The sequence below is a fragment of the Solanum stenotomum genome, chromosome 1 (genome assembly GCF_019186545.1).
Source record: "Solanum stenotomum isolate F172 chromosome 1, ASM1918654v1, whole genome shotgun sequence".
NCBI lineage: Eukaryota > Viridiplantae > Streptophyta > Magnoliopsida > Solanales > Solanaceae > Solanum > Solanum stenotomum.
Genome location: NC_064282.1, coordinates 22,768,118 through 22,784,807, shown reverse-complemented (window position 1 = coordinate 22,784,807; position 16,690 = coordinate 22,768,118). Strand labels below are relative to the sequence as shown.

Below are 16,690 nucleotides of genomic sequence, written 5' to 3'. Positions count from 1 at the left end.
AATCAATGGTATCAATCCAAAATATTGTTTATACGACCTTAACTCTCAATCGTAATTAACCATTTAAATTTAAATTTAAAGTGTATAGATACTTAAGCTAGCTGCACATGTTGGAAGAACGAAAGTTATTGAAATTAACATGTTGGAAGAACAATCAATCAAAAAATTTGGGATAAGGGTCTGAAAAATACTTCAATTTGGTCGGATTTGCTATTGTGATACTAAACTTTCATGAAAACCTATTACCTCCTTAGACTATTTAATCCAAAATCGCATACTCATACAATGAAAACTAAGCTAGCTCCGACTTACAATCTATTTAACAAAATATGTCAAGTAAAAAGTATAAAACAATTAGTTCGTAAGAACCATCATTCTAAGACCATAATAGATTCCAATTTTTATTGTCAAATCATTGCATTTCTCATCCAAAAAGTTAGAGAAAATAAATCATCTTTTTCGCAAATATGATACGCTAAAACAATTAAATTTGATGTAATATAATGTACAAAACTTGTGAATTTGGACTTACTACTTATAGTAATGTATGAATAAAAGGAAAAATATTTGAGGAACAGAAATTAATTCCGATTTTAGTTATAATAATAAGGAATTAAGGATGTTAATTATGCACGTGATTCGTAGTTAATTTGGTCGACTGTGGGCAAAAGTATGCCTATAAAATATTGAATTTTTTTGTACATTTCTTTCCAATCTCATTACACAAAGCGTATATTCAAAGGTTAGACTATTTTTTAAAATTTTATTTTCATTTATTTATTATTTACATTCTGGGAATAGAGGAAAAGTGTACCTAGGGATTGCTTGATTACAGTAGATTTTTATTAGTGTTGAACCAATAGATTTATTTTTTTCTTTAAAAAATAACAAAACTTGGGGGATCGGAGACGTCCCAACTAATTGAATTGTCTATATGAATATTTTTCTTTTATTATGCCTTGATTAAAATTGTATATATGTCACAGATCGGTTTGAATCGGTTATTCGTCAAAATTAAAATCAAACCAAATCAAACATAATATACATTTATTGGTTTGGTGGTTATCGGTGTCGGTTTGGTTTGGTTCGGTTATTTGGTTATTAACCATACACAAAAATAAAAGAAACAATTCATTCAAAATATAAAAAAAGTGACAACAATCCATTCAAAACGAAAAATAATTAAAATGACTTAAATTATTGAACTTTCGATCACTAAATTTACTACCAATAAAGCTTTAAAATTCACTATATTGGCTAGAAGGAAGAGACAATAACATTTTCAGTCCCACAAAAAATTGTCATAGACACTCATATACATGAAATCAATAAGATAAATGTTTCATCTTGGGCATTTTTGCTTTCAATAAGTAAATTATAAAGAAATTTTAATGAAAATATGTATAAGATCTTTAAAATTGTTTATAAAAACAATATATTAAGTATGCATATTTATTAAATCTATGTATATAATTCATTGGTTCGGTTCGATTATTTCTTCGATTTTTTCGAATAAAACCATAATCAAACCAAATACTATCGGTTTTCAAAAATTTAAAACCAAACCAAACCCAATTAAAATCGGTTTTATTTTATCGATTTGGTTCGATTTTTCGATTTAAATCGGTTTTTATCCAAACCGTGAACACCCTATATGTCACTTTGATTTTAAGTTAATTAGTTGGATAGACATATAAACATGAAACCTCACTATTTATGTAACTCAATACGGGCGTGCCCTATTCAATATTAAAAGAAGAGGTTCCTTAACTCTAGTAATTATTTACCATTTTTATTAACATATAAATCTTTAACAAGACTTACACTTTTAGAAATGTTGGCCCTATATATATAGCAACATGATTAAACCATAATCCCAATTAACAAGTATTAATTTTAGGTCAATCTTATTCCTTTTCATACCTCAATTATTATGGTTTTACACATATGAACATCATGAGCATTAATTTGAAAGTGGACATAGGACATGAACAAATTATATTAAGTACACGATAGTCGCTCATTTTAATTATCATTTTTAACTCTATTCGATTTTGTATGTCACACATTTATTTTAATATTTATATTTCTGCGACACTTATCAAGTGAATATGCTGAACCTTAAAAGTTGAATATCATATTCTCATATATTATTTTTGACCTTACGAGATGTAACAAATCAAAACAATGAGGGACATATAGGTCAAGTGATTATGAAGGAAATTATATTTGTAGTTGCGTATTCACTTGTCTATTGGACTATTACATAGTACATTAGTTACTACAATATTAATCACGGAACGAATATATTCTATGAATTAGTAGTATTATATTAGTTAGTGGTTAGAATTTTGAACACTGATGGAAATGTTTTTTTCACCTCGAATTATTTAATCAAATCTTGAAGTACATTAAAGGAATTATTAATTTTCTTAATAAATACTATTTAATTTTGAACTTATAAATTCAGAAGTAAAATAAATTTGATATTAAAATCTTAATCCATAAAATTAAATCATGAATTAGCTTCTTGATTAGAGTGGTAGTGTCAATTGTCAAGAATCAACTTGACAGCTTAAATGGGACTAATATACTAAAAAATATCCAAATTCAAAATTATTTTCCTACCTAACGCATGTTTTCTCCATCTTCATTATTTCTTTATTAAAAAGAAAAAAGAAATTGAAGTAGGACAGATATGTTGATAAGATATCTCGTGATGAAATAATTCGAAGCGTAGAATTCAAGTTAATTAATATTTCATGAGGTACAAAATTTATTTCTACTGAAATTTACATCAAATTAACAAATGAAAAAAATGTGTATTTTGGTTCATATCATCAACTGATATTTATCCTTATTTTATTTTTTAACGAATAAAGTTAAATTATTTGATTTGACTCAAATATCTTAACGATTACCCGGTGAATATACCATTTTATGAGCATCAAATGTATTTAATCCAGTTTCTTCCTATCTTTTTGTTGCAATACATGGCATGGTCTTATTTTGAGTAAACAAATTTAACCCTCAATAAACCTATTAGGTAGTAACATTAATACTGGTGCATGGAGCTTAATTAACTAATTGATTGCTCCTTAGAATCAAAAGAAGAAATCAAATAAAGGCCTAATCCATCGGTGGCCTCCTAAAATTGACACGATGTTTCACTTAGACACCTTAACTAGACAATGTTCATTTTAGATTTTAAAATTATTTGGATAAAAATATTATGTGTCATTAATTCATTGGCCAATTTTTATTTTTATTCAAAAATAATTATTTAATAATTACTTTTGATACAAATGACAAATGTCATCATTTAATTCGTCACTTTACACATCATTCGTGAGTGTAATACACACACCTTATATATTTTTGCTTAAATTAAAAAAAGTGTCAAAATGACATAGCGGGATTCTACATTAGGTATCTAAAATGAACATTATCTAATTAAGGTGTCTAAGTGAAACATCGTGCCAACTTTAGGGGACACCGATGGGTTAGGCCTAAAATAAAATGAGAAGAATGAGTTTTATACGTCAATGTGGAATGTCATATATGTAACGTTTTTTCCTACTTTTATTAGGAAAGTCATTTTCTTTATTTTTAAACAATTTATTTTTTCTATAGAAAATATTTTTAAATTTTTTTGATTAACTGATCAAACATTAGAAAATTAAAAAGTATTTTCTAAAAGATATTTCCCTCCACAAACCCTAAAAACAAAAATTAGAATTATATTACAAGATTTTTGAGGAAGATGACAAGGTGTATGCCTAGTCTATTGAATAATAAACCCAAGATATTATAGAATGTCCATTTCAAGCCAGTTAAGAATACACAGACATATAAATAATTTAAGGACACAAAACAATCTTCCATTATTGTACCATTTTTTTTAATATAACATTCTGATTTTTTTCAGAGTCGTTTTTTCATATTATATTTTAAATTTCACAAGATAGTACAACAGTAATAAATTTTGGATATGAAATGGCTTCCAAAAAGAGATTCAATAAATTTAAAAGACAATATTAAAACAAATTTTAGGCTTAATTGTGGAAGCAATTTAATCATCCTTAATTGTCCCAAACACTTGTAAAAGCTACTCCCTCTGTCCCTAATTACTTGTCCATTTTTCCTTTTATAGTTGTTCCTAATTACTTGTCCATTTTGACAAATCAAGAAAGGACAATTTTTTTTTACCTATTATACCCTCAATTAAATGACTAATTACTTTGAAAAATGTAGAATTTTTCATCTACTTCATAATTAATATAGATAAAATGGTAAACTCACTATATCATTAATTGTTTTCTTAATATGTGTGTCAATTCAAAGTGGATAAGTAATTAGGGACGGAGGGAGTATTATAAGTACCACGTGGGTTAGTTAATTGACCAAACAATTTAATCATGTATAACATCCTTCACTTTTATAATGGGGAGCAGAATATAACCAAATAGGTAATTAAATTTACTAAAAGATAGTTTCTTTTTCCCAACCATTTTTCTTAGGTTGACAAAATTTGAAAGTTGGTGTGATAGCATCACCAAAAATTAACGCATTTAATTGATTTTATGATCATTTCCCCTGGTTCAATTCAGATGAACTATTAAGCGTCTACACCAAAGTTAGAAAATTAACTCAGGATATCTTAATAGTTCAGTTGATTGGCTATTTAATCTTCTATTTTATTGCTGAAGGTTTAATTTCTCATCTTGTAATTATTTTTTCCCTCTGTTTCTCCTACTCCTATGTAATAATAAAATGGGAAAAAAACACTTGTACCCCAAAAATAAAACTATTTACAAATGGTGATCCCTTATTTTCATACCCCTTTGTTTTAACTATATACTCTGATGACACCAAGGAGGTCGGAGGAAGAAGTAGTGTTTAATTGAAAAGACTCAATTATTACTTGATACCACCAAGAGTATGTAGATACCATATTTAGATATCATCAGAGTATATATATATACTCTGATGGTATCAAGGATGAAGAAGCAATGATTCAGTGAATAGAACAAAGGGACAGTCGAATAAATAGTTTGGACTGTAAATCTAATCAGGATAAATATATTGAGTTGAATCCAATTTGAATAAATATTTTGTCTAATGAGTTCAATTTGTATAGTTTCCCTAATAAGAAATTAACTCTATTCCTTAACTAGGGTAGGATTACATTGGGATCCTAAGTTGACCAAAATAATGTTTCTAACAAAAAAAAATATATTATTTGCCCGCAATTTGAAGCGTGAAATTAGCTATAAAGTGGTATGCAACTAGTGGTGATAGACCAAACCATATGGTTATTCTTGTAAACAATTTTTTCTTTAGGAACTCAATGAATTCAAAAAGTGCATCAAGAAAGTGGTTATTGGACTTTAAAAAGGGGGAATATGGATGCTTTATTTCAAAATTGACCACATTTTTTTTGTGTATTTATAATTCAGAGTTGCTAGTTATGAATACTGACAAATGAAGGAGAAAGTTAATGTTACTTTTTTAAATGAAACAGAATTTTGGAAAGTTACATTGATGCAAGCATCTTTTAGGTCTTCCATTTTTTTTCTGTGATCGCTCAATTAATAATTATTATCTCAGTAATATCTTTTTTTTCTTTCGAAGAAAAGTGATTGGATCTTCTAATATTTCGTGTTTGGTATTATACCTTAACCTCAATACACTTCACATCCATCCCAATCGTGATAAAATTACGATTCAGTAAAAAACTTTCTGAGATGATAACACTATTAGTTGAGTGACCATATGAGAAATCATTCCCATAATAACCAAGCTATGAAGTTAATATCTTGGATGGTCACTCAACTAATAATTCTTTTCACAAAAAGTCACTCAACTAAGACCTTTTACGGAAAGTCACTATATGAGATACTCCCTCTTTTCCTCTTTTACTAATTACCCAAAGTAACATTTACCTTTTACTTGTCCACTTAGATTTATTTATTTATTTCAAATTAGCTACTGTAGTACTACTAGCTAAATTTTAATTTTGAGTGCATGGTTAATAATTAATATGAGCAACTTAGTAAAACAGGTACTTCATAAATAATTTCTTAAGGAGAGCCAAATATTAAACTAGTAAAAGGGGAGTGGGGAGTAATATGGTTTAAAATAAGAAAAACAGCCCAAGTATTAATTAAAAATGGTGAATTCCAAGAATTTTGTAGAAGGTGACAATCTGCAATAACCTATGGAATAATGCACAGAAAAGTTTATGGCAAGTCCATTTCAAGCCAGTTAGGAAAATCCACGTGTATATCATCTCCGTTAATTTTTACTTGTTCACCTTAACATATTATGAAAAAAAAAAGTCTTTATGTTTTGCCCTTAACATTACCTACTCATTCCCGAAATCCATTAAGACTATTCACTAATTAATATGAATATTATGATAAACTATGCACTTCCATTTTTTTTTCCTCAAAAGTGTAATTGTTGACAAGTAAAAGTGAACGGATATGACAGTAAATAATTTGAGGACCTCATGTTACTATCGTAAATTGTAGGATATCTGTAAGTGGTATTATTGTTTTTCCAAATAAGGTCAAATATTGGATATGAATGCCAGAGAGATGGCTTCCAAAATACCTAAATGGTGTCCCATTATAATTGTGGACCTTCAAAGGAGGTGGCATCAATTAATATAAGGACGGACTCTGAAATGTAGCTTTCATTTAACAAAGAGTTTGTTCAGTTTTGGAGAGTTCATTTTCAAGATTGAAAATGATTTTTTTTTTTTTTTTTAATGTAAGACAAAGTAACTCGAAAAAAATGAAAGAGTTAAGGGTGAATTTATTTCCTCCTTTGCTAAAAAGTGGTAGTAGCTAAAGGCAATTTGTCATGATAGACCATATGATATGATAGTGTAAACTTTTTACTCTTTCCTTTTGGAACTCAATGGATTATTTGCTGTCAAAAGTGGTTTGAGTCAAAAAAGTAGTTTTTGGGCTTAGAAAAAAGGGGACATCGAAGCTTCATTTGAAACTCTGACCAAGTCTTTAGTATATGTATAATATAATCAAAAACTGGAAATTAGAAAATATGAAGAGAGTATCTAGCTAGTGCTTGCTTATAAATGAAGAAAAAAGTGTAGTATATATTACTTTATGAAATGATTTTCATAGAGAAAAAATAACCAGAAACATGTCAAGTTTAGGTGGGGAATTTAAGTCTTCCTTCTAACGTGTGGACCAGTTCAGGTTTGAGCTTTGCTCGACAGTACAACTAAAAATTCAATAAACAAATACACAAAAACCTTGAAATTTATTTATGAATTAGTTACTCTTTAATTTTTCTTGTCCTTCACGCTTTGAAAGGAACTTGGATACATATAAGATGGAAGAAAGTTTCACATGATAACAAAGTATATAATAGAAAGGAGCTGAGTCTATTCCGATTTTCAAAAGTCGATCGATAGTTTGAGTACAGAAACAAACTGCCATTGCATTATTACTACATACCACGTCTATTACAAATAGAGCATTTCAGTAAACTACTGCAACCAGAAGCATTCGGCAAGTCAAAAAGAACCCTGCAATCAAAGAATGATATCATGTTAGTTATCACACCTTCAAAAACAAAATATAGCTGAGATAAAATGAGAGGAGCCGCGGTACTTAGAAAAGAAGAAACCCAACTGAAATAGAGTATCACTTTCTTGATTTATAGTTCATTTGTGCAACTAGATTGGTGTTTTAGTAAACATGCAAACTGTGTCATACTGGGCTAACCAGTCTCACAGAGAAGTTAATTTACAAGCCATACTTGATACCTTTGAGATCAACCTAAACATGATCATGAAAAAGAATAGTACACATCAAGTCAGATACAAATAGAAAAGTTGTCACTTCCTTTTTTGGATGTCAAGTAATGGGGTTGTTCTCATTTCCAAAATAGATAATCAGCTCATTTCATCAAAGTACAAACTCAACCTTGTACTACCAATATCCCAAGTATCAAAAAGCGCACATCAATTATTCCCATGACTACCAGTATCATGCATTGAGAAAATGGAGCAGTTGAAACTTGGAAAGAAGTTTTCAACGGGAAGCAAATGAGGATTGAAAATTCCATTTGGTAAGTTAGAAAGACAGTGATTCTGATGGAGGGATGCGAAATGGAACAAGGAATACTGAAGGTAATCAGTAAACCAATATTAGGGAAACAGCAGTAAAAATCTGATGCGGAAGAACAAGCCTGAAGAAAGTAATAGGTCTATGGGGTGGAGAAGGCAAACAGGAGGATCCGGAGGACAAATACATCAGACAGATGGCAGGAGAGAGACATGAAATTGGAAAGAATTATACAAAGTGGTAGATTCTGTGATAGAATTGAGAGAGTGGGATTTGGGATCACTGCAGGTGCTAACAGTAGACCACTCAAAAAGCAACGTTGGCAGCTCTTTCCAAGAGCCTGGGGTCAATCAGCTGTAGCGGTGAAGTGTTTAAGAGATTGTATTTGAAAGTGAAAAGTCCTAAACGAACAACAAATATAGTGTCTTAAGAAGTCATTTTACACAAGCCAGTCGTAATATTGCATGGTGGCGGAAAAATGTTGGAGATCAGTTAATACATCCAAAGAAGACAAAAAGTCTTGGAATCTGATGATTTTCATTGGAGGTGTCAATAAGCTATGACATTTACTATGAAAGCTTAGTAGGAAGCCAGAAGAAAGAAAGGGTGTGACATGGAATGTCATTAACCAGGCAGTTAAATGGAACTAGAAGATCTCTTTTAGAGGAACTAAGCATTCCTTCATGCAGATTACTTCATCTTGCTGATTTTTCTCATCTTTTAGAGCATATATCAATTCTGACTTGTATAAATGATTGGCTAACAGCAATAGAGAAAAATAATCTTGTAGCTACAGGTTATTAAGACCTTTTTATGAGTAATAAATATATATATCAAAAAAATTATTCCTCAATTTCAAACTAGTTTTGGTCAGCCATTTGACTCCTCTATACCCATTCTGCTCTACTAGACCCAGTTCTCAATGCCCGATAATTTCTCTTTTAGAAAATTAGGGGTTCCTTAAAACTAGATGTCTCTTGATCTCTCACTTAGACATAAAGGTCATTCAAGTCTCTTATCATAACTAAAAGAACTTCATATTTAATCTCTTGAAATTAGTAATAAAACCTTTATGTAGAAACAACATTATTAGTTGATTGTCGAAAGTGGCAAAATCATGAGCTTCAAAACAATTAACGCCTAAGCTCAGTAAGAACATATTTTAATAGTTAAACAGAAAAGGAAGTAACAGGGGTTCTGGGATGCAAAGTAAGACAAGGAAAAGGTAGAACAAACAGCTGTTAGCTCTTCTGCAACATGCGGCCACGAAGCTGCAAACCCAGTTTTTGGCGTGGTACTGAACATAATTGAGTTTACAGAATACATTCTTGTAATGGCTATCCCAGTGTCGACTTTTATGCAGGAGGGTAACTGCTTATATAGCACTTTCACCCCACCTACTTTTTGTCATGGATAAGGGTGTTACCAAGATAATAAGAAGATACAAAAGCACATTTTAGAAAATCCAGACAGAATGAAGTGAAAAAGTCGGTCATGACATTTTATAATATTCATATATGCTTGCAGCTCATGCTACTCAGTACTCACTAAACACCCTTCGTTTAAAGAAAAAGCATATGCATTACAACTCATAATGACACCGAGGACTATTCCATCTGTGACCCAATTTACCTGATTTCAAATGCAAATACTCTTGTTCCATTCTTTCCACTAGTATACAAGGGTTAACCAGAAAGTTAAGCCAAACAGTTAAAAGTGCTGACAAACACAACCTTCAATTCCGCCATAAACATATTAATTCCCCGTGCTTTCATTTTCAAAATAAGCAAGTAATGAGAACTTGGCACCTTCCCTTATTCTCCTTCCTTTCCTTTTAGATCTGAGGTAGTACTAATTAATGCTTGAATTGCTCCTATTAGAAATAGGGCTACTCTTGGGTACGAAAGAAGGATATTCCGAGCCTGGGCATATTTCGTTTTTTATTATTATTTTTGACCCTACAATGGCAGAACCTAGAAAGCTGCTCTTTTCTCCCTGTCCCGTGGTTTGATACCGTCTAGCCTCTAGCTAGGAAGTCTTGGATTCGTATACCATGTAGGTGAGAAAATCGTCTGAAGCCTAACATCCTTGCAAGCTTTGGATTCTTTCCTATCTCTGACCGGGAAAGAGGTTACCAAGCAAGTGAAGTTATTTGCTGGAAACGAAGAATATCTCACTTTTGAAGAGAGAATATTTATACTCCACCATACAAACTTACAAAGATAGCAACTAACTATTATTTAAAGATCACACAACGCGATACTGCACATATTGCCTGTACTTTAGAGTCCTTGATAATCTCATTTTTTTTGTAGCCGAGAAATCCCTGATGGCCAGTGGTGCACAACTCAAAACTCGGAAGTTAACGTGCATGCTCATCTATGTTCACCACTTAAATAACAAGTTTTCGTATGCAGAAGAATTTAAACCTGTGACGTGCGCCTAATCCACACCTAGTTAGCTGCGCTCTTACCACTAGTCTTTAGTAATCTAAACAGCATTCACATTGTTGTAGTGTCACCACATGAACAACACAGTTCCTTCCAGATAACCAGGAAACCCAATCAAAACTCCAGGTTTTATAACTAGCAATAATATTTACTTTTTTCCATTTACAATTAAAAAACAAATGTAATTCAAGGTAACTCAAGTTACATCCCCACCTAAAAGAGGCACGACACACTGAGGAACCATAGAAGAGTAACCACAAGAATAAAAAAGAACATGTAACATCCGCATTATATACACCATGATAAATTTAGGAACAGAAATATTCACAACATGGCATCCAAAACCCAAAACATAGCAGAGATCACAAACAAGGGCAAACAACCCTCCCTCCGTCCCAATTTAACTCCTTTTCAGCTTTTTAAGTCGATATGGTCTTATTGGAGCTATATCGAGATATTAATTACGTATTATATCAAAATGATCAAATAGTCCATTAAAAACCCTGAGACAAGAATCAGTTTGAAGTTCCAAGGATATGCAAGTGGTAGACATCAGATACCCAAAACATAAATTAGGTCAACTGAAATCTAGAGATAGCATGAATTCAGCAATGAAATCGCATACAAATTTCAAACCCTAGAAGTGGCCAAAATAAGAGAAAAGGGCACGTACCCATGAGGAAAACAAAAGGGTATCCCCAGATTATTTTGAAGAAGAAGACTGGGGCTTATAATAAGAAGCATAAGTCGGAGGAGAGTAGATCACCGCAGCAGCCATAGCTCCCGGAAACACTGCGTACTTAGCTATCAGCGCAATCTTCCTCACCAATGGCTCTCCCTTCATCAACGACATGCTTAAATATCTTTGATCAACACACCAATTTTCTTCTACTGCTCTCTCTATCAATCAATCACACTAATTGTTCAAAGCCCTAATAATCTGACCCTATTTTATTTCTCAATTCCACGATGCGGTTGAGAAATGATCCGACCCGATTCCTACCCATAAGCCTGTTTGCATCCACTAACCACTTCTAATCATCTTTTTATAAATAGCCACTAACAATGGATATATTTTTAAAATATGATATTGTTACGGAGTTTCACCTGTAATATTTGATATTTTATAAAGTTATTGTTTTTCAATTACATGTGCTAAAAAGTGGTTGCTTATATTCACACGCTTTTGTGACGTACTTTAGGTAAGAAATTGCACTCAATAACTCTAAAATGAGTGGTTTGAACTTTTCACGCCGTTGTCCATGAGAAAATCATCAAGGCCTAAGACAAACTTATTGATTTTGAAGTTTTGTCCCCACAAGTAAATAGGTAAAAGTTCAAAACTATTTACCTACAACATATTCTTGTAAATCACCCTACTCAGGGTGATATGCACAAACAAAAATATCAATATGTAATGTTTTTCAAGTTTTATTACCATTTAAAGTAATTTTTGTAAAATTAAACCCGACGTTACATGTTGAGAAGAATGAAAATTTATGTTTTAACAAGTTATGTTAGATGGAACATAACATTTGATCTACTCTTGTTAAATTGTTCAAAAATATTATCAAATTGACAAATCTTACCTTGTTACAAGTTATGCATGTACATATAATTTGGATACAATCTTCATTTTACCTGACAGAAAATGTTCAAAGCTGCTCAAGATTGACAGTAAATGTTAAATTATTCCCAACTTACGTTAGCTTTTCGCAACTGGTCTATCTTATGAACATATTGACCAGTTATAATAAATATATTTGTACAAGTCACTGTTGCAAGTGAAAATATATATAACTGTGGCTACATTTTTCTGTAGAGAAGAATCAATATATAAAATCAGAAAAAATTAGAACGCCAATCAATATTTAAGTAACTGCAATCAATCAAACTTTGAACGCGATCCAGAGCTGCATGTCTATGCTGCAATAATGCAAGAGATCCATTGTCTTCTGGCTCCTGCTCCTCAGTAGTACTCTTCCTTTTACGGGGAAGCTTTCCCGAAATTTGTTTCCATTTTGATTCAAATGCACAAGCTACAAGCTCAACCACAAAGTCGCAAAGTAATTAGACAACTTGCTCAAACTCTAAGCTCCAGGTGAAAGCAAATGAAATTTAACTGCTTTAGGAAGAGAGAAGTTTATTCAACATTGACTAAAAGGTCAAGGACACAAGAATGAATTGAAGATGTTTAATCTGAACAAGTCGATGGTGCTTTAATTTGCTTACTATGATACCACCCTTCCTGCAACAATCCGAACTTCCTCAAGGAAAAAAAACACAAGCTTCTCGGGCCTATTGAAATATGCCGCCTAGAACCTAAGACGCACCTTGGCGTGATGTTCTTATTTTAAAGATTTTCACATTACTGCTGAGATGTTCTAAAGTTTTACTGATAAATCTAATCTCACTCAGCCTAACAATGGATAGTCTGATCCTATGTCGTCCTGTAAATCAATTATTCCCACATTTTGTCGCTGAAGATGGTATGCTCTAGTTCCACATATACTCATAAGCAGAGTAGTAGCATACTAGACAATCACTTCTAGCTAATCCTGTTGATGATATAGAGAAAAGTAAGGTTTGGGACGATGAGGTACGTTGTCTTAGTAATGTAATAGGCAGGTCTCACTTGTGATCCTTTCCAGTACCATTATATTATTATAGGCACAGATTCTTTTTTGGTTTGATCAGGGAATTCAGCAATGACAGGCATTGGTAAAAGCACATCAAACAAGGTTTTGCTAATTAGAAATGATGATTTCACACTTGAAATCCAGACAATTAAAATAATGGCTTGGGACATTAAGAGTCAACAAGCAGCAGGAATACATCTATCCTGGAGAGCTACAATGGATTCAGAGTCTCAACTTACCTTTAAAATTGTGTTTCAGAAATAGTTTGCACGACAACTTATCAGAACTGTTCCGCAAATTGTAAGCCAGATAGTCAGTTTTGATTACTACCAGTTAAAAACATATTTTCAGTATTATGTCCGAATTGCGTTCAGCTTAAGCATAAGGTGGAGCGAGATGATCAATTTGAGGAATGTTCCAGGAACAGTTAAGAGCCAGTGTTATCGAAGGCGAAAAGCGCAAAAAAGCTCTAAGGTCAGTGGGGGCTTGAAGTGCAAAGCGCAAATAAAGTGTGGGCTTTAATGAAAAAAGGCGCAAAGGGAGAAAAAAAATACAAATATATAAGTTTAGTCCAAGACTAATAATTATAAACATGAATGACAAATATATGACCAATGAAATCAATTTTTTTTATTATAAAGTGAAATATCAATTGTTTAGTGTCAATTCTTCATAAGAGGCTCATTGGCAAGGAAAAGTTTGTCTTAAAACCTTGATGACGACACTGAAGCGCACATAAAGCGAGGCGAAGCGCTCAACACGTTCTGAGCCTTGCTTCAGGGCTTAAGCGCGCCTTTGATAACACTGTTAAGAGCTTCACTTGCGTAGATTTTTTCTGCAAGTACACCAGTACTATGCCATAACAACAAACAGACACTGTTTTTATCTACAAATTCAGCTACCTAGAAGAAGTTTCAGCAAATAGACAAAACCCAAGTGTTTGGCAGTAGATCTAGGCAATCACAAGTTACCTTGTGCACCTACTAGTGGGTAACTTGTGATATGCTTCTATTTCTTATGAAAACAAGGAAGCGAAGAGAGTCTAAAAGATGCAATAGCTAAAATGGAAAAATTGAGTGGTCGCCATTAAAAAAAGGAAAAAGAAAATAAAGGCTGTTTGTTGATCAAAAACAGAAGATACTGCAAATGCAAAACAACCTTACGAACTGTTGAGCCCCTTAAAAACATAACCAATTGTACTGGGAATTTGCCAACAACATTGAGAACTGTATGGTTCTATGCCTACAAACATTTTGGGCCAGATACAGGGAAAAGCTATGACTATCCTGTTATGATCCGTCTCTAGATTAATACTCACACTGTTAACTCCTAACTCGACCTTGGTAACAACAAGAATACAAACTTTGAAGAAAACAGACACATCAATTACACTCTCTTTATAGTGGATTATCATGTCAAGCCTTACTTCTATCTTAACTAGCAATTTAGACATATCTCTTGAATTGCTGTTAGGAGAATGAGCTTGGTCAAAGAATCAAGAGAGCAGAAGTGGTTGGCTGTGTTACTCCAGTTAATAGTCACCAGGTACTTAGCAGATTACAATCTATTCTTGTCAGACCTAGATTCAGTCTTTGGTATAGTCTGCATATTTACTCATCAAAACCGAAATACATATCTAACAACATATGAACTTTGTACTCATAAAAACTATAGAATCAGTACTAAAGAAACTTAAGAGTAAAATGGCTTGTTGGTTCAAGTACAAAATGAAACATTAACAGCATCTACGCTACCATCTTTCGAGTGTGTACATGCTCCAGGAGAATGCACAAAGCCATAAAATTGCAACTGATCTCTGATGGGGTTAGCTTAAAAGTTGAATCATGATTTTAGGCAACCGAATGAATATCAGGGAAACCAAAAAGGAAACATCTAAACAGCAAAAGTATGTATAATCAAAACTTAAATGTGCGCTAGCATAACAGGAGTTATAGACTTGGAGGCAATTTAGTATTTCTGATGAAAGAAAGAAGCACATCATATATAATAGTTGTATAAAGAAAGTACCTTCACTTCTGCCCTTAAATCCCCGAATAAGGCATGCACAAATCCAAGGTCTTCCTGAGCGAGATGCCTTTGCACCCCCTTTTAATTCACCATTATGTTCTTTTAGTCTATAAAAGAGAGATCACCAATTAGAAATCAGCAGCTTAGATTTAAGTGTGTGTGTGTGTGGAGGGGGGGGGGGGTAATTCCACTCTTTGAGCATGCTGACAGAACGACTGACACTCCCAACAACTCTCTCATTTCCAGTGATTTCGCTACAGTTTACTAGCACATCCTAGTATAGAGAATAATGGTCGATGAGTCACTACATGCTCAATGGAAGGCCAACAACCAATTTACCATCATGACTTGGTCTTTTTCATAAGTCCTAAAAAAATCACTAATCTCCTAAAATGTGTGCGACAATTGGGTGAATATAAAACAACCAGTGGAATAAAGATTGTCATTTGTCATAGTAGAACGTACTCGTTCATTTTTAAGGCATTGACTGCAACCAATCCAACTCTTCATAGAAATATTAAATGAAAGCTTCTAGAAAAAACAAAGAAGATTTAAAATGAAGTTCAGAAAGCACAATCTATGGAATATCAAAACATTTCTATCATGGTGTGTTTTATCCCTCGGTACTAATTATTTAAGGGAAGAACCACCAAACTACATTCTTGTTGTTTTCGGATGAAGGAGTTCCCCAAAGAATCTAAAACTAGAAAAAGTGAATAAAGAAAGAAGCTACAAACCACCAAAAAGAATAGGACAGTAGTAAAATAAAATAAGTTACACCTTCACAATGGAGAAGCCGAGATAGAGCACAACTATTCAGCGTCTAACAGGGAGATCAGTAGGATAACTCCATCTCAGAGATCTTATCAAAGTTTACCCTTTTTCCCCCCTTTCTGAAATTCTTAGCCTACTTCTCCATAAAAGTATCCTCTAACACAAGCTAATAGGGATAAGTAACCAACAACATATTGTTAACTCCTGTATTCAGATTAGCAAACCAGAAATAATAAAAGATGAAAAGAAAAACACAAAGAACTATCCGAGTCCACAGAACCCACTGTGTGTCCTTTTAAGAAATTTAATCCCCTCAAGTACCCGAGGTTGCAGATTAATTCCTCCCAAGATAAAACGGATTAACCATTAAAGAAGTAGCGGTACCTCAAACTTCGATAATTTCAACGAACTCAAAATGACAGCAACGAATCACACACACAGACACGATCGATCGATTTTATTTTGTAAGAAATGTATGCAAAAGAAGGGAAGAATTTTATGCAGAAAAATGAGAGAAAACCTCTCTATTTATTGCCAACAAAGGGTAAAGGTCACAACCCTTTGGAAAGAAGACAACCTTTCAGAAAGGTCACAACACTTTGGAAAAGGCACAACCTTTCAAATGGTCACAACCCTTTAGAAAGGACGCAACCTTTCATAAAGGTCACAACCCTTCGGCTTAGTCACAACCCTTCAG

At 32.7% G+C, this 16,690-nt stretch overlaps 1 protein-coding gene and 1 long non-coding RNA gene across 2 annotated transcripts in view; both read right to left on the bottom strand.

Moving 5' to 3' along the window:
• Positions 1–7,440: 7,440 nt before the first annotated feature.
• On the bottom strand, positions 7,441–11,640 carry LOC125872501 (uncharacterized). The gene is made up of 2 exons (XR_007447134.1): positions 11,226–11,640; positions 7,441–7,561 (listed from the first exon to the last, which is right to left on the bottom strand). It is a non-coding gene; the product is annotated as an uncharacterized LOC125872501 (long non-coding RNA).
• Positions 11,641–12,379: 739 nt separating this feature from the next.
• Positions 12,380–16,690, bottom strand: part of LOC125872473 (structure-specific endonuclease subunit slx1) — a 6,530-nt gene continuing 2,219 nt past the window's right edge. The window contains exons 2-3 of the mRNA XM_049553209.1: positions 15,220–15,326; positions 12,380–12,591 (exon numbers count right to left, since the gene is read on the bottom strand). Coding sequence (XP_049409166.1) covers positions 12,395–12,591; positions 15,220–15,326 — 304 coding nt within the window. The 3' untranslated portion in view covers positions 12,380–12,394. The remainder of the gene's footprint in view (positions 12,592–15,219; positions 15,327–16,690) is intronic.